The sequence below is a fragment of the Phyllostomus discolor genome, chromosome 13 (genome assembly GCF_004126475.2).
Source record: "Phyllostomus discolor isolate MPI-MPIP mPhyDis1 chromosome 13, mPhyDis1.pri.v3, whole genome shotgun sequence".
Classification (NCBI taxonomy): Eukaryota; Metazoa; Chordata; class Mammalia; order Chiroptera; family Phyllostomidae; genus Phyllostomus; species Phyllostomus discolor.
Window position 1 is genome coordinate 52,466,161 of NC_040915.2, and position 26,259 is coordinate 52,492,419.

Genomic DNA, 26,259 nt, shown 5'->3' on the forward strand with positions numbered 1-26,259 from the left:
CACTTTCTACTGCATCAAACCACAGAGGAACACAGAAAAAGCCATACACTTACCGCTTGTGCTTCCATTGGCAGAGGTCTAGCCACCCGGGTTTCTGCTCAGCCTCGTGGAGATCTTGAGAGCCGGCAAGCAGCTGCTTCTCCACAATCAGGACCACTCTGAGCCTCTCCCTTGGTAGAAGCAAATGCTAAGGTGCTATTTAGCTAAGGAAACAGGTGGACTTCACCTTCTTTAATTAAAAAAAAAAAAAAGAAATAAAGGTACTGGCCATCGTTAGCTCAATAAGGAGATCACCTGGTACAGGTGCCCCCAGGCTTGTTAAGTAACCATGGGTCTCCGTGGCGCATCTGAGCTTGCTCCCCAGCAATTGTCATCAGTTTGGCTCAAATAAACTCATAAAAATTCCCTCCAGATTGGGGCATCTCTTTTGTTGACAACCAGGAGACAGAAGTGGCAGGATTTCTGGAAGGTGATATATATCATTGCGTCAGGTGCCTTGCTATTGGTTCCTCTCACAGCGATTGCTGTCTTTCTGATCGTGGATTAGTTCACTGTACACGCCAGTTCCTACCAGGAAACAGTGGGGTTTTTTGCCAAACAACATGCGGGGGTTGGTCTTTTCTTACTTTCCCATGTTTTTGCTGAAGTCTCTTACCAGGGACTGACTGCTTTGATCAATCTACCTTTGAAAAGGGACCAGTGTATCTCCCTCTTGATAGCGATAGTGCATATCTGAGTCAACTACTCCTACACAACCAGATGCTCACAGCGAATGAGAAATAAACAAGGAGAGAAATGAGGATTCGCAGCTCTTCCCCCTTAGGGTTCTGATTTCACCCCAGGTGACTTATAATTCAGCCCGCTTGAGAACACCACCCATGAACAAAAGGCGGGAAATACATTAATCTACGAAAGAAGGGTTTCTGCTGAGATCGCTGGGTTTTCTGGATAACTCGAACAGAAGATGTTTGAGTAGCCGTATTTTCACCACCCAACCCCAAAGCAAAGCACTCAAAAATCTTAGTCTTTCCTGAAACGATCACACTCGCCAGCCCAAAATCCATGAGGAGGAGAAAAGTCCTCAGGGGGGAAACGGGGGCCTTGGAGGGCTGTCCGGGGCATCCTGTTTTTTTTTTTTTTTTAATTGTCTTTTAATGGAGGGTCCTCGCTCTCCTTTTCCACGGCGCATGTGTCTGCTGAGCTCACAGACAGAATACTTTCTATTTCTAAAGCTTTGTGGAATCCACCGGCTTTCAGGAGAAAGACTTTCTTTCCAAACCCCTCTAAAGACACAACACGATCCCGTAATGAAAACGGCTGTTGCTTCAGAGGGAGGTTCACCCCATTTACTTACAACTCCATTAAAGCTTAAAAGAAATAAACCCAAATGCTTTGAATCTGTGCGACCACACCGGTGAATTAATTATAGGTCCCTCAGGGACACTGGAAGCATTGTAAACCACCTTTATAATGGATCAAAATACAAATTTAAATGCATGCAGGTCGGAGAGAGAGGAAAACTGAGAAAGTTTCGTGACCATGACCTTAACTAGCATCTGTAAATTACTCCCCTCACCCCACCCCTCCTGGAGAATGCAAGCCGATCTATTTACTCCTGGCCAAGAAGAAAGGAGGAAGGGCGCCCAGGTGCTCCTAGAAAACCGTTCAGGACAGGGACCAGCGCCAAAGGCACGGGCCACCTGCATGAAAACTGAAATCCAGGCAAACCCGGCCCAGGGAGCCCCAGCTCCTGACTGAACTTCAGCAGATGCAGGGACACGTCCTCCTGCCCGCCTGGGGATACAGGACGTGAGGGCAGCCTCCAACACTCCACAAGCCTGGGACAGCGCTGGGGCCTGAGGACCACAGCAGGCGCAGGAGCCGTAAATTCGGCTGAGACGCGCCCCGCCACCCGCCTTCCGCCACTTCCTGGCCCTGCGCCCTTTGCCCACTCACTAGGGCTCAGCGCTTCAGTGTCTCCATCGGCAAAAAGGGGACCATCCTGGCTCCTAAGGGGCTGGTGTGAAGAATAAACGAGGCGGCAGGAATATGTAAATAAATAAAGACTATGACATTTGTTGTGACCACGGCAAATGACTCCAACAGAGGCTCAAGAGTGCGGGGGCCGGAAACGCAAACTTTTCTCAGGGGGTCACACTAATCGAGCCTCCCACGGGGACTGGGGAGACCTTTGTCCGCGTCCGGCCCCGCCCGCTGCCCGCCGGCCCGCGATCCGCGCCACCTTTCCCGCGGCGGCTCCCGAGCAGGGCGGGGCGCCCCGCGGCGGCGCGGGCCCGGCGGCGGGGAAGGCGGGAGCGCGAGCGCACCGGCGGGCCGCAGCCCCCAACGGCTCGGCCGGCTCGGATGGCGGCTCCGGACCCGCAGCCTCCACCGCAGCTGCCGGCCCTGGCCGCGGCGAGCCCCGCGGCGCTCGCTCAGGGCCGACTCACTCTCCACGAGGGCCCAGGGGGGCGCAGCGCGCAGACCCGGGGCGCCCCCGGCGCCCGGCCGGCCGCCGCGCTCAGCCCGGCCCCCCTTCGCGGCCCCAGCAGGTGGAGGCGCCCAGCGCGAGCGCTCCGGGCCCGCGGCCCCCTCCCGCCGCGCGCCGCGCGCCAGCCCGCGCGGGCGCAACTTTCTTAAAGGGACAGGTGGCCGGAATCCGCGTCTACCTGGGGCCGGGACTTGGCCTCCGGGCCCGTCCCCCCAGGTTAGGGGATAGAGGGGGTCGCAACAGATCTCTCCACCCACCCACCCCCTTTCCCGACGGGCAGTGACGGGTTGCCAGTTTTAATGCACCCAGCATCCTTTTGCAATTTAGTTCTTTTGGCCAAATCGCCCTCCCACTGCTCCTCAGTGCAGGCTCGCGAACTCGTAGTTGCTGCCACCGTGGGCAAAGTTTGAAGAGGGGTGCCGCTATGCCTGCGCCCCACCCCACCTGGAGCCCCGGGGCGTGCTAGGCTGCTGCGGCTGCAGCTGCTGCTTCTGCTGCTGCTGGGAGACGCCCGCAGCCATCCCCTTGACCCTGCCCTGTAACTGACCCTAGGGGAAAAGACCCCCGCACGGCTACTGCGCATGCTCGGAGCTGGACAGCTCCAGAGAGGGAAATTTAAAAACGGTTCTTGCAGCGACGGCGGCCAAATTGCAGAACGCGAGGGGCGAGCGAGAGGGAGTGCCCCCTCCGAAACCCCCGCCCGCCCCGGGAGCGCGGGTAGCGGCGGCCGGGCGAGGATCGGCTCCAGGTACCGCCTTGCAAGGTCGGCTTTGCCCCCTCCTCCCTTCTCCGGGCAAGCGCCCTGCATCCCATTACCAGGCTGCAGACCCGGGCGCCGGGGCTGTGGGGGCTGCCTTATTCTGTTCCTTTTTTTTTTTTCTTCCTTTCCCTTCCCGGGAACCCCTGAATGACTTTTGGGGCGGATGTGAGAGTCTTGGGTGGGTTTCTGTGTACAGTCCAGGCGTGGAGTTTGAGAAACTTAGGGAAGATTTCCTTTTTTAAGGCTGTGTTTGAGTGTGGCGGCCGTGGGGTGGGGGTTGGACGGGTTTTCCGACGAGGTCAGCGGCACGTCTGAAGGCAGTTCCAGGGCGGCAGCCATGCGGGGACCGTTCCTTTTGCGAGTGGGAATTGGGCTTCCCCAGAGAAACACACACGGCACACCGAGCTGTCCTTCTCTTTGCTTTTTGTGTGCACAGTGGTCAAAACTGAGCTGCGGTGGAGAACACTAGGCTTGGAAGGGAATCACGTTTTTCAGATTTCTGTTTTGCGAGTCCACACTGTCTACGCCTTGACGTTTCGATTATCTAGATTCTTCCTCTGCCCTTCCCCCATTCATTGGAAAGAACCTGGAATTCCATTCCTTTCTCTTCATTCGCTTCTAAAACCCTGTAGAATCTTCCTGGGAAAGTGACCTGTGACACTCAGGAATCCTCTAGTACTTTTTTCTTTCTTTCTTTTCTTTTTTCTCTTTTCTTTTCTTTCTTCCCTCCCTCCCTCCCTCCCTCCCTCCCTCCCTCCCTCCCTCCCTCCCTTCCTTCCTTCCTTCCCTTCCTTCCTTCCTTCCTTCCTTCCTCTTTTGCTCTTGCTCTCGCTTTCCAAGCATCCTGTTGGTTGTTTGAGCTCCATCCTTCTGAACTGTGGGAAGACTGTGGGTCTCTCTGCCCTGCCCACACCGTCACTCACGGCAGCTTTGTTTTCTGCTTGTCTTTTCTCCAAGGACATGATAGAAAGTGACATCTCGTCCATAATGTCAGGAATTATTCGAAACTCGGGGCAAAACCACCACCCCGCTCCCCAGGAATACAGGTGAGGGCTCCGACAATGACGGGAGGTAGATTTCGTGACTGTTGCCAGCGGAGATGTGCTGTGTATGGTCTCTGAAAACTGTTGCTCCATTAAACTCTGCGACGGGGTAGGAGAGCCAGGAAGTCTCGATCTCACAGTTGGCCTCTCTGAGGGTGTCCGGCCTGTAGCCTGGGGCAGTGGGGCCACTAAATGCCTGCAGTCTTTTGTCCCTTCCAAGAGAAGTCCTGTCCTGAGTCAGAGACACAAGCAGCCATGGCTTCCCCTCCAGTGGCCCTAATAGTGCTCCAGGAAATGCCCCCCAAAATGTGGGAGGTTGGCTCCCATCCTCCTTGGGTGAACCCTTGGGTTCCAAGCCTGGCTGTGTGACTTTGGGCAAGCCCCTTGCCCTCTCTGGGCCTCATTTCCTCATCAGTTCAATGATGCTCTTGAATTAGACGGTCTCGAGGTCTCTTCTAGGTCTCATGTATTTGAAGCATAAACTAGATGGAGACTGAGGTCAAAGTAAATTACTTCTTCAGACAGGATGAAGTGAAATACAAGTGGATGGGTGGGGAAGGCTTCACCTTTTTGTCTTCAGACCCCAGACCTAGGAAGGCCCTGAGGTGGGTCAACTAGTCCAGCCCCCTTCTTGTACTGACGGGGAAACAGACCGACAGAGGAGAAGGGGCTTGTCCAAGGTCACGCAACACGTGGGAGGGACTAGACGAAAAAAGGAAGGGCTTGGAGCCCCCTCCCAGGCTCCCCCCCTGGAGCCCTGGGAGGACTGACGTGGTCCCCAGCCCCACTCCCAGGCAGGCGCTGTGTCCGCGGGTGGAGGGGACAGCCCCAAGGATGGAGTCGGAACAGGACAGGGGTGGGCCTGAGCAGAGCACACCGTCCCTCACCGCCCCCCCGGCCCCCCCCCGCCCCGCCGACAGTGCCCTGTGGGGGAAGACTGCAGGCCTCAGTCAGAGGGAGGCTGGCTCCTGAGGCTCCAAGGAGGCACAAACTCAAATATTTGCTAAGAACCTGCTGTGCGCAGAGCTGAGACCCCAGATGTGGGCTGGGCACAAAGCAATTTGTGAGCACCTACTGTATGCCAGTGCCTCACCTCAGCCCTGTTGTGTAGGTGGGGAAACTGAGGCTCAGAGACACGAAATGGCGCTTCCTAAGACCACACAACCAAAGACCTCTGGGCTTCCCTCCAGTGCCAGGAAACAGTCAGGGGTGCGTCCCACCCTCGGCCCAGGGGCCGCATGCGGGCCGGGATGGCTATGAAGGCGGCCCAACACAAAACCACAAATTTACTTAAAACCTTTTCTTCGCTCATCAGTTCTCATTAGTGTTGGTGTATTAAGCGTGTGGCCCAGAGACGCCAACAGGCTGGATGCCCCCAGTTGATGGCAGTTGGAGTTGGGGAGGCCTGAGGGTTAGCAGCTTGGGCTCCACCATCAGTCAGAACCCCAACTTCTCTGGCTCTGGGGAGCTCCCCGGGCCTCTGTTGCCTCACCCATAAAACAGGGAGAGAAATGGCACCCACCACATCAGAGATGTTGTCAAGATTAAGTAACAATTTCTGGCTCTGCTCCTTGCCAGTTGTAGGATCCTGGGGGAGTGGGTGCCCAGGCTTTCTTATTCACAGGGTTTCAGGGCTATTCTCTTGTGTTAAAGAGCTAGCATGTCCGGAAGGCAGAATATCATCATCATCATCATCATCATCATCATCATCATCACTGGTGGTTTCTTAACCCATTATGACCGGCGCCACAACCAGCCATCAGAGTGGCACTGTTGTGCCCATTTGGCAGATGAGGAAACCAAGCCTCAGCCAGATGAAATGACCTCACCAGATGGTGCAGCTGGGTGTGGGCACAGTGAGAATTTGAACCTGAGGTGACTGCACCTGGAGAGTATTGTGTCCGCCACCTCCCAGGCCTCACTGGTGAGGGGCACCGGTGCTACCACCTCCCAGCTGTGTGACCCTGGACAAGTCGCTGTCTCTCTCTGTTCCTTGGTTTCTCCGTCTGTGCAATGGAGCAATGAGAGAACACAGTGGGCAGGTTATTGGGGGAGATTCTGAGCCTCTGGCTAGACGCAGTGTTGAGCCAGAGCTTGGGACAGGGCGCTTGGAGGGGAAGTTTTTATGATCACTCAGCAGCTCCCCCTCCCCTTGCAACCAATCCCATTGTTTCTCCCTGTATCACAGCCCTGGAGAAGTTTAGTCTTCTCACCCCGCCCCCGACGCCTCCCAAGGACCACTCGGGCTGCAGGTCCAGCCCACACGCAGCCCTCCACGCAGCAGCCGCCTGTCCCTCCATCCCCAGGGGCGGGTTTAGCCGTTAACTTTCAATGACTGTGTTCCGGGAGGTGGGGGGAGTGGACAGCAGCTGGAGGCGGCAGCCCTGTCCCCAGGGAGCTGTCAGGAGTCAGTGGCTGGGCCTAGACAGCAAACTGGCAGCAGTCTCCCTGCCTGCCTGCGACACTGTGGCCAGTGGCCAGGGGGCGGGGCAGCCCTGACCTCCCGGGCAACGGCCAACGGCTCGTGCTCTGCGTGGGTTAGCTGCTTCCCGTTTCCAGGGCTCGGAGGGAAGTCCACTCTTAGCAGTGCTGAGAAATAGAGTTATTTAAGCACCTGCTGTGTGCCAGGCACCTGCTAAGCCCCTCAGCAGGGGCGCCGCCCCACTTTATCTTTGTGGGAACAACCGGGAGGAAGGTGCTGGCATTGCCCCACTTTGCAGATGAGGGTGCTGCCAGCGGCCCAGCGCCAGGACTGGCCCAGAGGCATGCATGCAGGAGGGAGCTGCAGCGCAGCTGCTAACTGCCTGCCTCCACTTCTGGAGTTTATTCCAGGGGCCAGGTCCAGCAATCTCCTGTTACAGATTGTGAAACTGAGGCCCAGAGAGGCAGGAGCAGGCTGGCTGCCAGCTCCTTGCTCCCTCACCTTCCCCCGGGTCCATGCAGCTCAGTGGTTTTCCTCCTAATCCTAGTGCTGGACCCTCTGTCCCTCCTCTCAGAAATCAGGTGACCTCGGGCAAAACCCCTTCTCCTCTCTGGACAGTTTTCTCATCCATGAGCCATAGTGCAAGACACATGGTAGATAATACGTTTGCTGGGTGGACAGACGGCTGGGGGGATGTCACGTGAGGTGTAACGTGTCCATGGGAATGCAGGGGGCCGTATTCACTCACAAGTGACGACAAAATCCTGCCGCACGGACTAGGTCAGGCAGATCCCACCTGCCTTTCCTCCACGCCTGCCCTTGAGCTGTGTGTGGGGACCGTTTCAGCGTGGCTCTGCCCACTAGTTGGAACTTCCTTGCAGGGGGCGTGGGGGCTCCATCTGTCAGGGGCGGTGACCTTCCCAACATCGTTACAATCCTTCACCCTCTCGGTGCCAGAACACCTCCTCCGACTGCCCTGTGGGCCAGGAGGAGAGGCAGCCCTCCTGCGGTCTGGCCCCTGGGGTCTCGTGGTTCCACCCACCAAAACATGTCTTCACGGGCAGCCCTACGACACCAGCTTCTAGAAAGGGAAGACGGTCTCTCCCACATCCAGTATAATCCTGTCACATTATGCCCGCTCTTGGCCCAGCTGGGAATTTCTGAGCTTGCTAGATTGCTTTTGGTTTTCTTTGTCCTGGAAATGGTTACAAAAGAAATGTTAGCCAAGTAAACAACTCCGTGAAATGCGTAATCCCTTGTGTGTAAAGGCTGGATTAGAAACAAGAACAGTTTGTGGGGATGTAACAGTTTCTTACTAACCACATCTGGGGAAGGCAGGCGAAACCTGCTCTTGTGACCAGAGTGCAGGGGACACGGCGTCTCAGGGAGGGCCAGACGTGCCCCTGCACTGCTGGGGTGGCTATCTGACCCCCCAGCAACGATACTTTCTGGCCAGACCCCTCCCAGTGACCGTATCAGGTGAGAGGAGAGACCGCAGGGGGAAGGAAGAAAGGGCCATGGTTTGAGCACCTGCTGTGTGCTGGGATCTGCCCTCTGTGGTAGGAATCATTACCGTTAATCCATTCTACAGATGGGGAAACTGAGGCGCAGAGAGGCAAAGTGACTTCTCCAGGATCCCACAGCTAGAAAGGGATTGAGATAGGATGTGAACCCCAAACAGATGTTCCTGACACTGCTCCAGCACTGTATCCACTTTCAGGAACCCCAAGAAAGGAAGGGTTCAGTGTGGTCTCCAGACCTCAGCTCTGTAGGCAAAGATGCCCGTAGACGCTAGGATCCATCCACAAAAGCGTGTGGCCCTGTGCAGGAAGCAGCCACACTCCTTTGCACGCACGCCACTGCATTTCACCTTGGCAAACAGGGCAGTGGCTGTGGGGTCCAGCTCCTCGTGGGTGGACAAGTGTTTGTCCCATGAAAGAATGACAGTCCAGACTGGTCACTGAGTCTGTACTTGGGTGTAAGACCAAGTCGTCCCTGTCTTCCAGGAGTAAAAGTCACGGGTGATCTTGGAGGTTCGTGCTTTGTGTGGACACAAATAGCCCAAATTATTCCAGGGGATGATAGACTGGGAGATGCCAAACTGGTCTGGGAGGACTTCCTGGGGGCAGTGGCATCTAAGCTGGGCAGATAATGGAAAGAGATCGGGGAATGCAAGATACACTGGAGTTGGGGTGGGGGATCCTTCTTCCCTTTTCTACTCCAGCCTCCAGCAGGTATTTAGAAATGCCCACGGGCTGCTGGCCTTGTTCTGGGTGCTGAAGGAAACAGAGGGCCCCCCATCCTTGCCCCCCTAGAGTGAAAGAGTGGAGACAGGTATAAGTGAACACCTCATTGCAACATGAAGGACCACTAGGGTTTGGGGGTGGCCAGGAAGAACCTCTCAGAGAAGGGAATATTTAAGCTGAGACCAGAAGCATGAGAAAAAGCCAGCCACGAACCTGGAACAGCATTTGGGGCATAAGGAACAGACAGCATGTGCAAAGAGAACTCAGAATGTTTGAGGAGCTAAAAGATAAACCGGTTTGCTAGAGCAGAGGGGACAGGAAGGAAGGGAAGGAGATAGCCAAGGGCCAGATCGTGGCAAGGAGCCAGGCTCCTACTCCCTTGATTGGTTTTAAGGACAAGAGACGGGCTCTGATGTCCCCTTTGAAAGGCCACTCTGGCTTCTGGGTGTCTCACAAACACCCCTCTTGCACCTGAGCCGAGCACCACCCCGCCCACCACTAGGAGTGGAGCCGGGCCTGGAACACAGGTCTCCCCTCTGGTGCCCCGCTCCCCTGGCTCCTCTTCCATCCTCCCAGCAGCACGGCTGAGTAAGGGCGTTGTTCATTAACACAGGTGGGTGTCCCGGTCAGTGTAGGATGGCAGCAGCTGTGGACTCCGGTGGTGTTTCACTTTGCCCAGGGCCACCACAGGGTCCCCTGACCATGGCTCTGTCACCACGGAGGCACCTGGCAGATGCTTCTGAAAACAGTGTGATGACGGTTGCCCTTTCTGCCCACCGCTTGACTCACTTCAACCAAACTGGCAGAGTGACCGAGTGAGGAGGCCCCAGGGTGGGTGGTTAAAAGCGCAGCTCCTTTGCCGGCATGCTGGGTGTCTGAGGGGCATCTCCTCCCCTCTCTGGGCCTCAGGGATCCCGTCTGTGAAATGGGTGTGATGAGGAGCACCCCCGCCAGGCTGTCGGGAGGTGAAGGAGGTGCAGAACTAAGAGGACAGGCGGGAGGGCGGGCACACCACGGGCTGGTTCTCCCCTCTCTGCGTTCCCAGGTCAGTTAGAAGATGATCTCCTTGGATGGGAGGAGTTCTGTCTCCTTCCCAGAACAGGGCCTGGCAAGCAGAAGTTCAGGAAATGTTTGGGGGATGAAGCAGATGCTTCCTGAGCGTCGGACACTCTGCTGGTGGCCACCCCCCTGGAGGCCGCTTGATGCTGAGTCCCTCCTCTTTGGGGGGTGTTTGCCGTGACGTGAACCTCTAGCACATTGACGAGGGGGGCACCCGCCTGCACGGTCTCACTCGGTCCTTAAAACACATGCCCTGTGAGACCGGTAGACATGTTGCCACCCGCATTCTACTGAGGGACAGGCCGGGGCTCAGAGAGGCAGCCGATGGCAGATGAGGCTCCCAGCCACTAAGTGGGTGGCTGGGTGGGATTCAAACCCAGGCCAGGTGCACCCCAGAGCCCACGCTCCTAGACACTACACTGAGGTGCCACAGAGAGCAGTGAGGGGGGAGCCACCAGGGCTCCCCAGCTGAGGGGGGCACAGCATGTGGCATCATGGAGGGTCTGGGCCTCCTTATGAGCCCAGAGCCTTCTGAGCAAAACCCACAAGGGCACCCAGAGGAAGCCCATGTGGCGGTAAGCACATGGGAAGTGCTCGGAAAGGGGCAGCTGGGGTATGACACTGATGACAGTGTCCTTCTGGTGGAGATTTCCCCAGGGAGCCACCTCGCTCTTTCCCAGACTCGGCACCGCCCTCCCTCCCACCCTGGACACTCCATGCTCTGGCCCTTTCAGAATAGAGCTGTACCCTTCAGCTCCCCCCACTCCGTTTTCTGGCAGAGGTGGGCTGCCCACTCCTACGGTCCCCACCCAGGGTAGCCCTGCAGGCGGTGGGTCCCAGTGGCAGCCCCACAGAGATGGACAAGGCTGGACCCCTTGCATTCCAGACGGGGAAACTGAGGCCTGGAGAGGGCGAGCAGGTGGGAGGTGCTGCCAGGAGGCTGCAGAAGCACGGTCACCTGGCCCAACCTCACCTTTCCTGTCTGCAAAAGGGGGTGATGATGCCCCTATGGGTGACCGTGTGTATATGTTAAAAAGGGAAAGATGGGCGTGGCTGAGCTTGGAAGGGAAAGAAGTGCCCCCCGCCCCAGGGTGCAGTGGGGAGCTCTGGGTGAACTGCTGAATTCAGGAGGAGGCTCGGAAGTGCCAGATAGGTCTTCATTTTCTTTTCGCCCCCAAAGCTCTCCGCTCACTGATGAGGACGCCCCAACTTAGGTGGAGAGAGATGCCTTGTCAGGGGTTGCTCTTGAAACCCCAAACTAACAGGTTAACCTGCTTTTTTCAGCCAAAGACTAGATGCCAATTTAGTGTGGGTGCCATTATCATTCCCATTTTACACACGGGGAAACTGAGGCCCCAGGAAGGTGAGTTACCTGTCCCAGGTCACACAGCCAGGAAGAGTTCAGGCCCCCTTGCTGTGGGGTTTGAGCCTGCTGCTAACCACGGGCTGCTCTGCCCTCCTACAGCCCAGTGCCAGCGGCGCCCTGGCTTGGCCACCACCGCTTTACAGATGGGGAAACTGAGGCCCAGGAAGGGAAAGGAGCTGGCCCAGGATGATAACACTTTGTAATTGCAATTAGGGGGTTACTGCACCCTACTGCCATCAATTCCAGGGTCTTTGCTTTGAAAGGGAGCTTAGAGGCCGGCTGGGTTCACCTTCCACCCAGCAGGGGCCGGGCAGGTCCCTTGGCTGCTGCTTGAATGCTCCTGGGACAGAGGGCTCACTACGTTATGCATCGTCTCCATGCACAGCTCCCAGCTTTACAGGGCCCCTCCCTGCACCGCCCTCCCTGCTGGGCGTGGGCCAGGGGAGGCTTTTACAGGCAAACACACTGAAACTCGGAAGTCCACCTGAGTTTTCCAAACCTAAATCACATTTATACTCGTGACAAAGCAATGCAGAAACACCACAGATTTTTCCATAAAGACTGAAAAGAATGTTCCAGAGCACTGCTACTCGGAACTTCCATCACTGCCCACTGTGGCAGCCACTGGCCATGCATGGCCACTGAGCCCTTGACATGTGGCTGGTGGGATGCAGAAACTGAGTCTGTCATTCTAATTTTAATTTATTTAAATTTAAACAGCCCCATGTGGCTAGTGGCTGCCTATTGGCCGGCACGGTGCTAGGATTTTCTGAGTTCAGAGGGCACATGTCGGCAGCCGTTCCTTGTGGGGCGGCGGGAAGGGCAGCCAGGCTGTGGCTGGCCCGGTCTCCGCCGGGGCCTTCTGGACAAGCCTGCCTCCTCCCTGGCCTCAGCGGCTCCCTCTGGCGAGCGGGAAGGCAGTAATGGCATCAAGTGCAGCCTGATCAGGCTCTTGTGACTTTGACATGAGGCCAAACACGCAACCCACTTGAGCTCAGGGCTGGCCACACACCAAAGGTTCGGCCACCCCAGGCTTTGCCCACAGGCTTTCGCCCCGCCTGACCCTGGGGAGGATGGAGGAGGGGCACCTGGGAGGCTTGGCACTGTTTGCTCATTTGCAGGACCTCGAGGACTCACTGAGCACCCACTCCATGCCCAGCCCTGTACTGGGTTCTGAGGGTACGGCTCCTCCCTCAGGGGGCGCTTTAGCATCAGGAGCTCCTGGGGCCACCTGTGCCCAGCGGTGGGCTCTGCCCCTGCCCTGGCCTCCTCCCTGCCAGACTAGGAGGCCCTAAGACCTGGGGGTGCAGCCCCTGCCTCCCTGGGGATGTTAGCTGGGCTCAGGAGAGGATGGAACTTCGTGTCCAACTAGGGTGCTCCCTGGGCCTCAGAGAAATGGGAGCTCAGGTCAGGGGCACTCAAGGTGCAGAGAGAGAGAATGAAAGCCACCCTTGGTGCAGGAACAGAAGATGTGGAGGCATGGACGAAGGCACAGTCGGGTGTGTTGGAGGGATGTGGTCAAGATTAGGCCCCACCTGGGGCCTGCGGTGCCCCGGGGGCTGCAGGGCCGATCGCATGCCGTGGCAGAGCTTGGGGTCACCTGAGACAGGTGGGGACCACAGCGCCCCAGTCATGTGGGAATCAGCTGGGGATGGGGGGCATGTTAAGTGCAGGTACCGACTTCCTCCCCGGAAGGCCCGACTCGGTGGCTCGGGGTAGCCTGGGGGTGGGGACGCAGGATGGCGGTGTGTGGGATGGGCATGGGCCTGGGACACTGAGGTGCCTGGGTGTCCACAGGGGGGCTGTGCCTCCATCGTTGTTACCCCCATTCTACAGACGAGGAAACCGAGGCTCAGGAAGTTCAGAAGCACATCTAATGTCCCCAGACAGGAAGAGTAGGGTCAGGACTTGGTCACAGGGACCCTCAGACACAGTGACAGAGGGGGAGAGAGAGAGAGAGAGAGAGAGACGCACACATATAAAAACAGGGGCACATTCACTAGGACTTCAACCAAGGTCTGTTCGGTCAGCACTTGAGCTGTGCCCAGGCCCCTGCCTCACCCCTCAGGGCAGCTGGGAGACATTAAAATACAGCTTCCCAGGCCTTGAAGCCCACGAGTGGGACCCAGGGTCCAGACTAGGCCTGGGACTCTGCATCGCACCCAGCCCCTGGGAAGGGCTGGTTCACGCAGGTCTGGCTGAGAGCCCCGGACTCAGGGTAGGGGTGTCTCCCCCAGAGGATGCCTGTGGTGCTGTGGGGACAACCCGAGGCTGGGGCAGACAGACTGGGATTTGAGTCCTGGTCATGATTTTACTTTTACCGCTCTGGCCTCAGCTTTTCCATCTGTAAAGCGGGGCTGTACACTCCCTGTCCCTCTCCTGAGGCTGTCACAAGAACTCAGGGAGACAGAGGATGGCTCTGTGAGCGCTAGAAGTGCTAAACGTGACAACCCGTGTCAGCCATGCTCCATGTGGGTGGCCTGGGGTCACGCAAGCAGATGTTTAAGTAGCATGATGGTGTATGGGGACATGGGGTGGTGGCGGGCGCAGGGCCAGCCCTCTGTGAACAAGAGGCAGGGCAAGGGCAGAGAGATGGCCGAGCCGGGCTCAGTGACCCCTGGGGGCAGTCAAGATGCAGGGGCCACCCTGAGCTTGGGGCCCGGGGGGCAAAGACTGGCCAGAGGAGGTTCCTGGGCTGGGAAGTGCCCACATGGGAGCCAGGAGCCCCAGCTCTGGTCCTTCCCTGGTCTATGACATTGGGGGCAAACTGCTTCCCTTCTCCCGGCCTCAGTTTCCCCATGGATAAAAGGAAGGGTGAGGTCAGGTGATGTCTGAGGGGGCTTCCGCATTGAGAGAACAGAAGACAGAGGTGAGCCTCCAGGACGGGCACAGTTTGGGGGGCAGAGGAAAGGCGAGAAGGGTGGGCCCTGCAGGGGAACAGCAGTGCCGAGCCACGGCGCAGGGACAGTGCACAGGTGGGCGGTCGGGGGTGGGGCAGACATGGATGGCTACAGTCGGGTGCTGCCCCTCCCGTGTGGGAGCGGGTGGGGCTGAAGAAAGGGGGAGCCCGTGAAGTCCACAGATAGCGAGAAAAAAATCAGTTGATTCAGCCCCTGCTACAAGGCAGTCACGTACTACGTGGTCACCTCGGTGGCCCTTGGTCCGTGGGAGACGGGCTCGGCGCATTTCCAAGACTGCTCAGGCCTCAGTTTCTCTGTCAGTGAAATGGAAGCAGCGTGTGGCCCGGGGCCGGGCATGCAAGAGGGACCCCATGCATGGAGGCCACCAGTGGCGGCAGCTGCAGGGACAGGTGTGTGTGACCCCAGAGCCCAGACCTGCCAAGTCCTTCCAGTCCCCGGACGACTTGACTAAGACGATCACTCACATTAACGTTGGTGTTAATGTCAATGACAGCTATGTCAGACGCTGTTCCGGGTGCTTGACCTGCATTAACGTATTTCACCCTCACAACCCCCTGTGAGATAGGAACTGCCTTTATGCCCATTTCACAGAGGAACAACTGAGGCTCGGAGAGGGTAAGTCGGCGGCCCCGGGGCACACGGGGAGTGGAGATCAGGATTCCAGCTCAGAGCCCGAGCTCTCCTAACCACACGGCCCAGTCTGTGAGGCTCCCCGCCGCCACCAGAGTTCCACTCGTGCTGCCCAGGACCCTGGTGTGTTTACAAGTCGCCCCACCACCACTTGGGGCTCTGATGGGGCCCCCACCTTGAGCAGCCTGCCAGCAGGGCTCAGCTCCTCTCCTCTGTGTGGCCTCAGCACCAGGGGGGTCGGCGAGGGCCCTGGCAGCTCCAGTCGGTTACCGAGCAGGAGTGGGGCTCGAACCACCAGAGGCTGAGGGAGAGGAGGGAGGGGTGGGGGCCAGGCAGGCGTTCCTGACAGCGGGTGGCACACTCCCTCCGCCTCACTCCATGGTCTCCATGGGCCCGAGGGGACAGATGGCGTCACCCAGGGCCTGGGCCGTGGCTGTCACCCGGCCGGATGAGTTACAAGCGGGTGGAAGGGACGGCAGCCGGGCTGAGGGGCTGTAGAAACAATTGCATTGAGACCCCAGGACAATGGGGGCCACGTGCCACAGGGGCAACAGTCGTTTGTCACACAATGGGCCGTGGTGGGGACAGCAGCCGGGGCCAACCGCCAACGCTGACACGGGCCGGCCGAGTTTTCAAATCGTTTCCAGGGCCTGTTTTCCTACAAGGCAGCCAATCGCCGGGGCGGCTGGGCAGTCACCTGATGCCAGCCTGGTGGGCTGAGGGCCCAGGCCCCAGGACAAGTGAGCAGCAGTGGCCATGGCAACGCTAATTGTGGCCCTAAAACACAAGGGGAAAGAGAACAGGGGAGAGGGGAAGAGGGGCGGGGGAGAGAGGAGGGAGCCCACCAGGCTGAGGCGGCCAGGCAACGGCGGGAGGGTGGAGGCTATGCCCCGCTGTGGGTCCACGGGCACACACATGAGAAACCAGGGGCTTCCTTGCTTCTCCTTTATTTCCTCTCTCCCTCCCAGCTCTGTGAGGCCCCGAGGCACCTGTCTGTGAAACCTGGAACTTAGAATTTGGGACTCAGGTGTCCTCGGGGCAGTAAGCAGACAGCCCCTGGTCGGCAGGGTGGCAGGCGCGGTGGGGAGTGGTGTGGGCGCTGGGCCGGCTGGCAGCCCCATTAAAACCTGGACAAGACGCTGGTGGGGAGCCCAGTGCTCTCGCAATTGGGGCACCTCCCTGGCATCCTCAGGGGGCAGCCTTTTTCCTTCCATGGAAAGCAATGTTTTTGCTCCTGAATCTGTTAAGCACTGAGCGGGGAGGGAGGGGCATGGGTCCTGAATGGAGCCTTCAGGGGCTGCCCCGGGGTCACGGGGAAGAGCCTGGGCTTTAGGCCACGTGGCCTGGGTTCCAGCCCCACCACTTCCTGTTCCATGTGGTGGTCTTGGGCAAGTGACTCGGTGTCTGAGCCTCAGTTTCTCCATCTGTAAAAAGGGGATATGGGCATATCCTCTTGGGGTTGCTCGGGAGATGGAATGAGACTATGCTTCCTGAGCACTGAGCCCAGTGCCTTAGTTTTCCCACCTGTACAATGGGAATGATACCAATACCGACCTTATGGATTAACCGGGAATGTTAAATGTGCTAATACCTCTGATACGGTGCTTGGTACATCGTAAGTGTTCAGCAGAGACCAGTGTCTATTACTTTGGGATAAGGACTCAGGAGTGTGTGTTTAAAGAGTGAATGAAGGAGTGATTTGAGGATGTGTGGCCTGGCTGCCAAAGAGAGGGTCCTGGGGTCAGGAGGGGCGGACTGGGAAGGCTTCAGAGATGGGGGAGACCCCTGGCACTAGCCTGAGCTCCCCACCCCTCCCGAGCTCCTGCCCCTCCCTGCAGGCTCCTGGCCACCGCCAGCGATGAGGACCTTCCCGGGGACCTGCAGTCACTGTCGTGGCTCACGGCCGTGGACGTGCCTCGGCTACAGCAGATGGCAAGTGGCCGCGCGGACCTGGGCGGCCCCGGCGCACCTCACCCACACCCAGGTAGGCTCAGGGGCACAGTGGGACAGCGTGAGGGTGGGACAGGGGAGGGATGATACCCAGAAATGCCACCCACTGGCAGGTCACTCTCTCTCTGGGCCTGTCTTTACAGCTGTGGTATGTGACTAACTCCGTCTTCCTCAGAGGGATGCGATTGGTTCTTTTGCTCGCCACTCCATGCTAGGCCCTGTGCGAGCTGCGGCTTCAGTGTGAAATGGGCAGACCCACCCCTCCCAGCAGTCTGCATGCGTGGCCCACGGGCCAAACGCAGCCTGCAGCCTGGTTTTCCACAGCCTTTATGTTAGGAATGCTGTTTACATTTCTCAAGGGTTGTAAAACAAAAACAAAAACATATGGCCAGCAAAATCTAATGTATTTGCTATCTGACCCCTCATGGAAGTTCACTGACCCCTCAGTCTAGAGATGAGGAGAAGACTCAGAAAGCACCGAGCACGGGGCCTGACCCTGGAGGCGCTCCCTGTGAACGGCAGCTAGCTGCAGCCACAGCAAGGGGGTGAAATGCCCAGAAAGTGCCAAACAGAAGCCATCAGCAAAAGCACCCATCCTACTACATGGAAAGCATTAATATTTGAAAAAAAATGAGCATCTAAAATATTTCTGCCATTGGACAAATTGTTCTTGGCCAAAACATCTGTAGCAGAGGTCAGCACACTTTTTCTAAAAAGGACAAGATTGTAAATATTTTAGATTATACAGGTCATTCAGCCATTGCAGTGCAAAACCAGCCATTGACAATATGTAAGTAAATGGGCGTGGTTGTGTGCCAATAAAACTTTATTTACAATAACATGCTGTGGGCTGGATGTGGCCTGCTGGCCGTAGTTTGTCAACCCATGATCCAGAACCCCTGATGGGACATTGTGTCACCCAGGGCCTGTCCCCTCGTCTGTGAGGAAAGGATAACAGGACTGTCCTCATGGGGTGTTGCGAGCATTCAGTGCAGAAAGTGTCTTGCACACAGTAGGTGTTTGATGAGAGGTTAAGTGTGCCATAAGGCAGCCCTTCCTTCGTTGTGTTGTCACGTACTTCCCGTGTGCCTGTCACTGTGCATTTGGAGCACTGAGTCATATACTCTGTGGTCCCGGCTCTCATGGAGCTGAGGGCAGAGACAGAAGGACAAGGCAGACAGACCAAGACACGAAGGATGAGCCCAGGTGGCAGCCAGAACTCAGGGGAGAGCTGAGGGTCCCTGAAGGCTTCCTGGAGGAGATGGCTCAGGGCTGGATCCTCTTGCAGGTCAGCTTCGCTTGACTGCAGATGGCTACCTAAAATCAGGGTGATGCAGGGCAGATCTGTGATAGATTAGCAATGTCTGTCACAGGCCCAGCACGGGACGCGGGGTCTGTACACCTGCTATTCCTGAGCTAACCCTTGGCAGAGGAGCAGGGCAAAGGGGCAAGGAGGCACAAAGGCAGCTGGACCTGACCCTAGAGGTGCTGGGGAACCAAGGCATGCTTTGGAGGAGGAAAGGTGAACAGTGAATTGATGTTTTAGCTTCATGAAGGACAGAAGCCAAGGTATTCATTATATCATCAGTACCATGATTATTATGTGTGGCTCATGTTTACTGAGACGGTATCGTGTGCTCAGCAGTGTGCTAAGCACTTCACAGACATTATCTCATTTAACTGTCATGATGACTCTACAGGTAGGTAATGGCAGTAGCCCCATTACCTACAGGTGGGGAAACTGAGGCTGGTCCACGGTTATACAGCCACTAGGAACCCACTCTTCATAACTACACCCGAGGGAAGTGACTTGCTGAGCACCTACTATGTGCCTGGCCCCAGTGATGTGGCACAGCTGTGTTTTCTGGAGGTGCCTGCGGCCGCCATTCCTCCAGTGCAGCGGCATCTCTCTGCTTCCCTCTTGCAGGTTCCTTGGCTGGGCTGGCTGACCTCCACGTGGGAGCCGCCCCAGGCCCCCTGCTCCATGGCCCGGCTGGCATGGCCCCCCCAGGTGTGCTGGGCCTGGGCCCCCTGGCCAGCCACAGAGCTGGCGTAAGTGCTGCTGCATGGGCTGAGGAGAGGCCTAGGGGTGTCCCGAGGGTCTGGTGTCTCTTCTGATCCCCTGACCCTTTGTCTCCTCCTCTCCCTGCCCCGGCAGATGAGCCAGTTCCCCGTGGGGGGCCAGCCCTCCTCCAGCCTGCGCGACCCACCACAGATGTACGCTCCGGCTCCCCAGGCACGGTTCCCACTCCCCCTGGGCGCCCAGCAGGTACGGGGGCTTGGAGGGGCTCCGGACTCAGAGGCAGGCACCCCTGACTCTGACCAGCCAGGGGCCTCTCTGGGCCTCAGTTTACTCAGCTGGAACATGGGGGTAACGTTCTCCACTGAGTCCATGTCCTGGGGCCCTTCATTCCATCCTCCCAAAAGCCCTGCCTCGGTGGAGATGAGGTTGTCTCCAGGGGTTGTAACCCCCCCATCTCATCTTGCTTCTCTAGACTGGGGTGGGGGCGGGGTTACTGTGAGTGACTCATGCTCTCTCTCACCGTCTCTCTCTCTGCTGCCTGTGCCCTGCCCCTGCCTGCGGGAAGTGCCCTCCTGTGGGCCTGTATGGCTCCCCGTTTGGGGCACGACCTCCCTACCCCCAGCCCCGTATGGCTGTGCTTTCATCTCAAGAACTGCACCCCAAACACTACCCCAAGCCCATCTACTCATACAGGTGAGGTCCAGGGTGGGCCGGGCCGAGGGGGCTTGAGGAGGAGAGGGGTGAAGGATGCCTTCAGGGCGCCTCAGACGGCGAGATGTGGTGGCCCGGACTTCCAAGGGGGAGGCTTGGGGGACTGGGGAACCCCCAGGTGGGATATCCTCTCGGGAAAGACCATCACATGGGCAGTCAATCCCCAGAGAGCCCAGGACTACACTGTGTCCCTCACAAGCTGTGTGGCCTTGGGGAAGTGGCTTGGCCTCTCTGAGCTTCAGTTCCCTCTGATGTCTATAGTCATCAAAATAATAGCATTATGTATCTCATAAGATTTGGGGGTAGGGGGGTAAACAGCATAGTTAAAGTCTAAAGGCCCATAGACATTAACTAAGGGGGAAGGGGTAAAGAGAGGAAAAGATGAGGTTTCTCAAACTGATGCCAATGGCCGAGCTCGGGGTCAAGGAAAGCGGCAGGGGCCAGGGAAGATGTGAGGCCATGAGGCGGTATCTATAGTTAACGCCGTACAAGTGTAGGGGCAGGTACGGGGAAGGGGGGGGGCAAGCAGGGCAGGCTTCCTGGCGGAGGCAACCTTGGGCTGTCTGCCCGAGACACCACCTCCCTCACGCCCGGCCTGCCCACCCTTTTTCTCCAGCTGTCTGATCGCCATGGCCCTGAAGAACAGCAAGACTGGCAGCCTGCCTGTGAGCGAGATCTACAGCTTCATGAAGGAGCACTTCCCCTACTTCAAGGTGAGGAGCCCAGCCCAGGGTAGGGGCGCCAGGGCTGCTCTGGCCTCTGCCTGACGCTGTCAGACCCGGCAATGCCCCCAGGGCGAACGGAGCCGCCCTTTTAGGCCCCAGCTCCGTCTGCAGACCTGGTGGGAAGGACACTTGCACATGCGCACTCACACAGACATGGGCCCAACGATCCAGGGAGAGAAGGGGGAATTTGAGCTGGGCTCTGATGGATGAAGAGAAGCTCACTAGGCATCCCAGGGGCCAAGGGTAGAGGGGTCCACCTACTTATTCAGTACAGACTTGGTAAAATATGATGGTGTTGCAAAACAGACCTGGTGAGAGCCTTTGCCTCTCTGAGCCTCAGTTTCCTCATCTGGAATCCAGGGCAGAATAATGCCCAGCCAGCCAGGTTAGTGAGGATTCTGCAGGTAAAGGGCCTGCAGCACCTGGCACGTGACTGGCCATCAGTAATGTTATCCTTGTTGGTACCAAGCAAGCAAAGGAGCAGGAGGTCAGCCGGTACCAAGTGTGGGGTCCCTAGCCTGCAAAGTGTCCTTAGCAGCAATACTGTAGCATAGTGGTATGTGTGGGGTGGGGGGAGGAGGGAGGGGAAGGGAGAGGGGAGGGGGGAGAGCAGAGAGAGAATAGGGTAGGGCATGAGGTCCATTACAGTATCTAGTTACCTAACAATAAAGTAAAAGCATTTAAAAATAATTGGCATTTAATGCACTTGGCCAGTTATTCATGTATTAGCGTCATCCTGCTCGCTGGCTTCCTGCGTGGGAGAGAAAGAGTGGAAAACCCACCAGCTCTGGGCCTTGTTCTCATGTGGTAACAAAAGCTGGAGCTGAACTGCAGCTGCCCCTTTAACCAGAGTAGTGGCCCTCCACTTTGCCACAGTCCCCACCACTCTCTCTCGCCTTCCCAACTCAAGGTTGCGTGTCAGACAATGTCCTTTAACCCTGCCACACACCCCCACCCACCACACGCTGCCCCTCTAGCCTTGAGTTGGCGATGCCCCCTGGAGCGGAAGGAGGGGTGTACAGAGAAGTTTCTGGAGCGCTCTCCCACCCTCCCCTTTCTCCCCACAGACGGCGCCCGACGGCTGGAAGAACTCGGTGCGGCACAACCTGTCCCTGAACAAGTGCTTTGAGAAGGTGGAGAACAAGATGAGCGGGTCCTCGCGCAAGGGCTGCCTGTGGGCCCTGAACCTGGCGCGCATCGACAAGATGGAGGAGGAGATGCACAAGTGGAAGAGGAAGGACCTGGCGGCCATCCACCGGAGCATGGCCAACCCTGGTGAGGCCTGGGCCCCGCGCTGGCACCCCCCCCACGCCCCTCCCCCCCCTTCAGTAACAAGTCCCAGCGGCCGTGGCGGGGACATGGGCACCTGGCGGACGTCCCTCCCTCTGCCTGTGCACGACACCTTCCACCCCCCACGGCTCCCCAGTGGCTGGTCCGCAGAGGCACCCGGTCAGACACACAAAGGGCTGTTGAGTCTCACTAAGCAATCCTTGGCCTCTCGCTCAGAAATGCTGAATGAAACCACCATGGGAGAGGGTTTCGTTCTCACCTTCTACCACGTCTTGACAAAGTACCAACAGCCTGAGTGGGCGGGGGCGGGGGCGGAGGCGGGAGCCGCGGTGGGGGACGGATAGGCGCCTGCGCAGACGGTGCGCAGGAAGGTGCGTTGTTGGTCATCTCCAGGGCAAACCAGCAGATCACAGCCCCACGCTATTGCCCAGTCATGGGCCTGGTTATTTGACTCCCCACAGTTTAGGTGGAAGAAATCCAAGATCAGTGTGTGTGTGTGTATGTATAAACACACCCCTATGTATATGTTCATGCTCACTTATATGTATAGTTGTATGTATGTGTACACACACATCTATATAATTATATCCAAATATAAAGGGAGAGACAGGGAGAAATATACCAAAACCTTCGCTGTCAATGGAGATTTTGAGATTTCATATATATATATAATCTTTACTGATGATTTTTAGATTCTTCACACATTTCTGTATTTTCCAAATCATCTGCCCTGTGTGTGAATTACTTTCATATTAGACAAAATATTGCATCTGCATTTTTAAAAGTAACGGACGTGGAGGGGAAGAAGACATACAAGTGACAGACGGTCGGAGGGTGGGGAGGGGGAGGCTGAGCCCGCGCAGCCTCGGGAACACCCGTGGGGGCCCTGCACCCTCGTCCAGCCTGAGGCGTGGGCGTGCGGGGTTGGGGATAGGGCTCAGAGGTGGACAGTGCAGTGTAGTGGGGACGGGGGCCACAGCAGCATCCAGCGACTCCCAGGCACCCACAGAGAGCTCTGGGGTCTGGCTTGAGGCCCAGGGCCACCTCTGACCCCAGTGTCATGTGACGCCCTTGGGCAGACCACCTTCTGCCCAAGGTGGAAGATCAACTTCTAGATGCTAAGTGTTCTCGTTTCTAAAGTGGGTGCAACCCAAATAGGTCTCGGGACCCTCGTGGCCTGGTCTCAAAGTGTGTTACAGTCAGTGAGGTGCCAGCCGACAACCGAAAGTAGCTGGAGAGCAATTTGAGTCTCAGTTGCACCCAGCAGCAGGGAAGAGGGTCCGGTCGAACCCAGAGCCACACTTCCTGCAGTCTCCACAGTAGCAGGGAGTGGCCAGGCCCCCGTGTGTGCTCATGTTGTCCCGGTCCCGTGGGGTCTGTAACCCCTGCCTCACCTCCCTCTCGCAGGGCTGTCCTGAGGTTCAGGGGCAGTCCCGGAGTTACAGGACCATCCTCTAAAGCACTGTCCCCGTGAGAGGAGCCGACATCATTACCCGAGGCTCCTCTCATTCCTCAGAGTTCCTATGCAGTTTGTGATTTTGCTGCGTTTCCACGGTAACCCTGTACAGTCTGTGATGCGTCTCTTAGATGAAGAGACTGAGGTTCACAGAGGCCAAAAGGCTTGCTAAAGCCGCACAGGTGATAAGGCTGGGACTTGAAGCTGGGCCTGGGCTACAGCCCCGAAACTGTCCCGTGGCCTCTCAGTGACCTCTCCCACTTGCCTGCAGAGGAGCTGGACAAGCTGATCTCAGACCGGCCAGAAAGCTGCCGACGCCCCGGCAAACGTGGGGAGCCCAGGGCTGCCGTGCCGACCCACGCCACCACGGTGGCCATGGCCCACGGCTGCCTGGCCGTCTCCCAGCTCCCGCCCCAGCCGCTGATGACCCTGTCCCTGCAGTCAGTCCCCCTGCACCACCAGGTCCAGCCCCAGGCACAGCTGGCCCCAGACTCCCCTGCCCCGGCGCAGACCCCGCCCCTACACGCCCTGCCGGACCTGAGCCCCAGCCCCCTCCCCCACCCGGCCATGGGAAGGGCCCCTGTGGACTTCATCAACATCAGCACCGACATGAACACCGAGGTGGATGCCCTGGACCCCAGCATCATGGACTTTGCTCTGCAGGGTGAGGCCGGAGGAATGGGTGGTGGGAACAGAAGGGGGAGGGACAAATCTGGGTGGGGGGCAGAAAGACAGAGGAGGGCTGTCTGCATTTACCGCCCCCCAGCTCATTCCTTCAACAGACACTTCCCAGCCACCTAGTAATAGCAAACTACATCGAGCAGTTAATGAGCGCTTACTGTATACCAGGCATCTTGCCGAGCATTTCACAGGCAGTGTCCTACCTCATCCTACAGCAGCCCTGTGGGGCCGCTGCCATGTCATATCCCCGTTCTACCAGGGAGGAAACTGAGGCAAAGAGAAGGCCCAAGGTCACCTGGCTAGTAAGTGGCTGAGCCAGGATCTCAAGTGGGTCCACCTGACCCCAAACATAACTGCTTCTTCCACTTGCATGTGCCGACCTGGCGCCAGGTCACACTGACCCGCTGTGCCGGACAGGTGGTCATCCTCGATACAGGGGAACAAATGAGTGAATGAATGAGGGCAGTTCCGGTTTCAGAGAAGGCTTGTGAGTCATCCACACACTGACACAGCTGCACCTACTAGGTGCCAGCCCATAGCCTCTGCCCCCCAGGCATGTCTAGTGAGGGAAATGGATGAGTCAGTGGGGTAGTCAGTCAGTCAGAGCTGTGAAATGGGTGTGTTTGAACCTCCCCCTGGGTAATCAAGCTGTTCAACTGCTATGAAGAGAGGAAAATCGTTGTTTGTCCCCTGGCTTTGACCATGGTGGTGCCACTTGATGAGGGCTCCGTGCTTTCCACACATCCCCTAGGGCAGGCGTGTCAAACTCATTTTCACCAGGGGCCACATCAGCCTCGAGGTTACCTTCAAAGGGCTGAGTGTCATTTTAGGACTGTGTAACTGTAACTACTCCTTAACAGTTAAGCAAGAGCTCAGCATGCTGCTGGGTAGAAACAAGATGCTGGGCCAAATTTGGCCTGTGGGCCTTGTTTTTGCCACCTGTGTCCTAGTGGCAGTGTTGGGGGTGGGTTCTCAGATCTCTTCCAAGCTGTTCTCTTGCAACATGCAACTTATTTTTCCTAATTTTATTTTTTAACTTTATTTGGATTGCCAACACTATCACAGAGGTCCCCATTTGCCCACTTTCCTCCAGCCCCCGCCCTTCCTGCAACATGCGACTTTAAATCCCACGCGTGGCCTTGGCCTCCTCCCACAGGGGGGATTCGAACTTGGGTCTGTGTGACACAGAGCCAGCTCACCTAAGCGCTTTTGTCTTTGAAAGGGAACCTCTGGGAGGAGATGAAGGACGAGGGCTTCAGCCTGGACACGCTGGGGGCCTTCGGAGATTCGCCCCTGGGCTGTGAGCTGGGGGCCTCGGGCCTGGCCGCCGTCTCCGGCAGCAGCGGCCAGTCCTTCCCTGACTTGCAGGTGACGGGTCTGTACACCGCGTACCCAACCCCGGACAGTGTGGCCGCGGCAGCCGCCACCTCCTCCTCTCAGTACCTGGGGGCCCCAGGGAACAAGCCCATAGCCCTGCTCTGAGCCGACGGCCTCCACGGGGAGCCTCTGGGGCCTCCCAGGTCAGACGGATGGGGGAGAGTGGACGAGCATCCTGACCTCCCCCGAGACCTGAGATGTGAAGCTTCCAGCCTGCTCCCCTGCTGGGCTCTCTGCACGACCTGCAGCCCACTGTGGGGGGCCTTGGTGCAGCCGGGGAACACCCTGGTGTGAAGGGAGGCCCTTTAATTTCTTCTCGGATGAAACGTCTGCCTCAGCCTCAAGGGGACGGGCCCTGAGGCCCGGAGCGGAGCTGGTGACCTGTCTAACTTCTCTTGGACTGGAACAGGCTGAACTCTCTGAAATAGGTGCCTGCCCCGCTGGCCGCCAGGCCCGTGTCTGCGGTAGTCTGTCAGAAGTGCATGGCGCAGATTCCCGGGCCACCGCGACCCTGCGTCCATTTATTTATATTTATTGGAGCCCCGTCAAACCACCTCTTTGCATCCAGCCTGCAGTCCCCGGAACGAGACTCGCTGGTCCGTCTCTGCATCCCGGCAACCCAAACGCCGAAATCATCCTCGAATCACGTCCCCAGCTGGCTCTTCATCGCTTTGCAGCCTTGGGCTGCTTTTTAGAACAAACAAGCACTTTTGATAATGTGAAACATCCCATTTTTTAAAAAATAGGGACCAGATTGTTTTCTACCTGCTCAGTCATGATTCGACTCTCCCCACGTGGACCTAAGAGGGGAGGTGCCATAGTTTCGGGTCCCACAGGCTTTCTGAGGGCCAGTTGGACAGGAATGGGGGGTGGTGGGGGGCTTTTCACACTGGAATTGAAGAGTGGGGGCTGGCGAACCTGCAGTGTGGAGGTGTTATTGGCACTTCTTGCCTTTTTCATTGTCCTGTGGCTGTTTTAATGTTCTTTTTTTTTCTCTTGTTGCCAATCGCTGACTTTCCAAGTGGTAGGTTCTGCAGACAGGTGGGTTAGAGGGGGGCCAGGCGAGTGGACTGGAGGAGAGAGAGAGGGATTCAGGAGCTTCCAGCTC

The 26,259-nt window shown here is 57.5% G+C and overlaps 1 protein-coding gene across 1 annotated transcript; it reads left to right on the forward strand.

Moving 5' to 3' along the window:
- The first annotated feature begins 2,158 nt into the window (after positions 1-2,158).
- On the forward strand, positions 2,159-26,047 carry FOXN4 (forkhead box N4). The gene is made up of 10 exons (XM_028529031.2): positions 2,159-3,239; positions 4,209-4,297; positions 16,777-16,922; positions 18,816-18,940; positions 19,047-19,157; positions 19,477-19,604; positions 20,239-20,335; positions 21,415-21,622; positions 23,365-23,757; positions 24,997-26,047. Exons 2-10 carry the CDS (start codon positions 4,212-4,214, stop codon positions 25,254-25,256), a joined length of 1,554 nt encoding a protein of 517 aa, XP_028384832.1. The 5' UTR covers positions 2,159-3,239; positions 4,209-4,211; the 3' UTR covers positions 25,257-26,047.
- Positions 26,048-26,259: the final 212 nt, after the last annotated feature.

Excerpts from the sequence above, each read along its gene's own strand:
- FOXN4 (XM_028529031.2), top strand. The coding sequence starts at position 4,212 with ATGATAGAAAGTGACATCTCGTCCATAATGTCAGGAATTATTCGAAAC. Across the intron at positions 4,298-16,776 it reads CCCGCTCCCCAGGAATACAG|GCTCCTGGCCACCGCCAGCG; the intron begins GTGAGGGCTCCG and ends CCCTCCCTGCAG. Across the intron at positions 18,941-19,046 it reads TGGCCAGCCACAGAGCTGGC|ATGAGCCAGTTCCCCGTGGG; the intron begins GTAAGTGCTGCT and ends CTGCCCCGGCAG.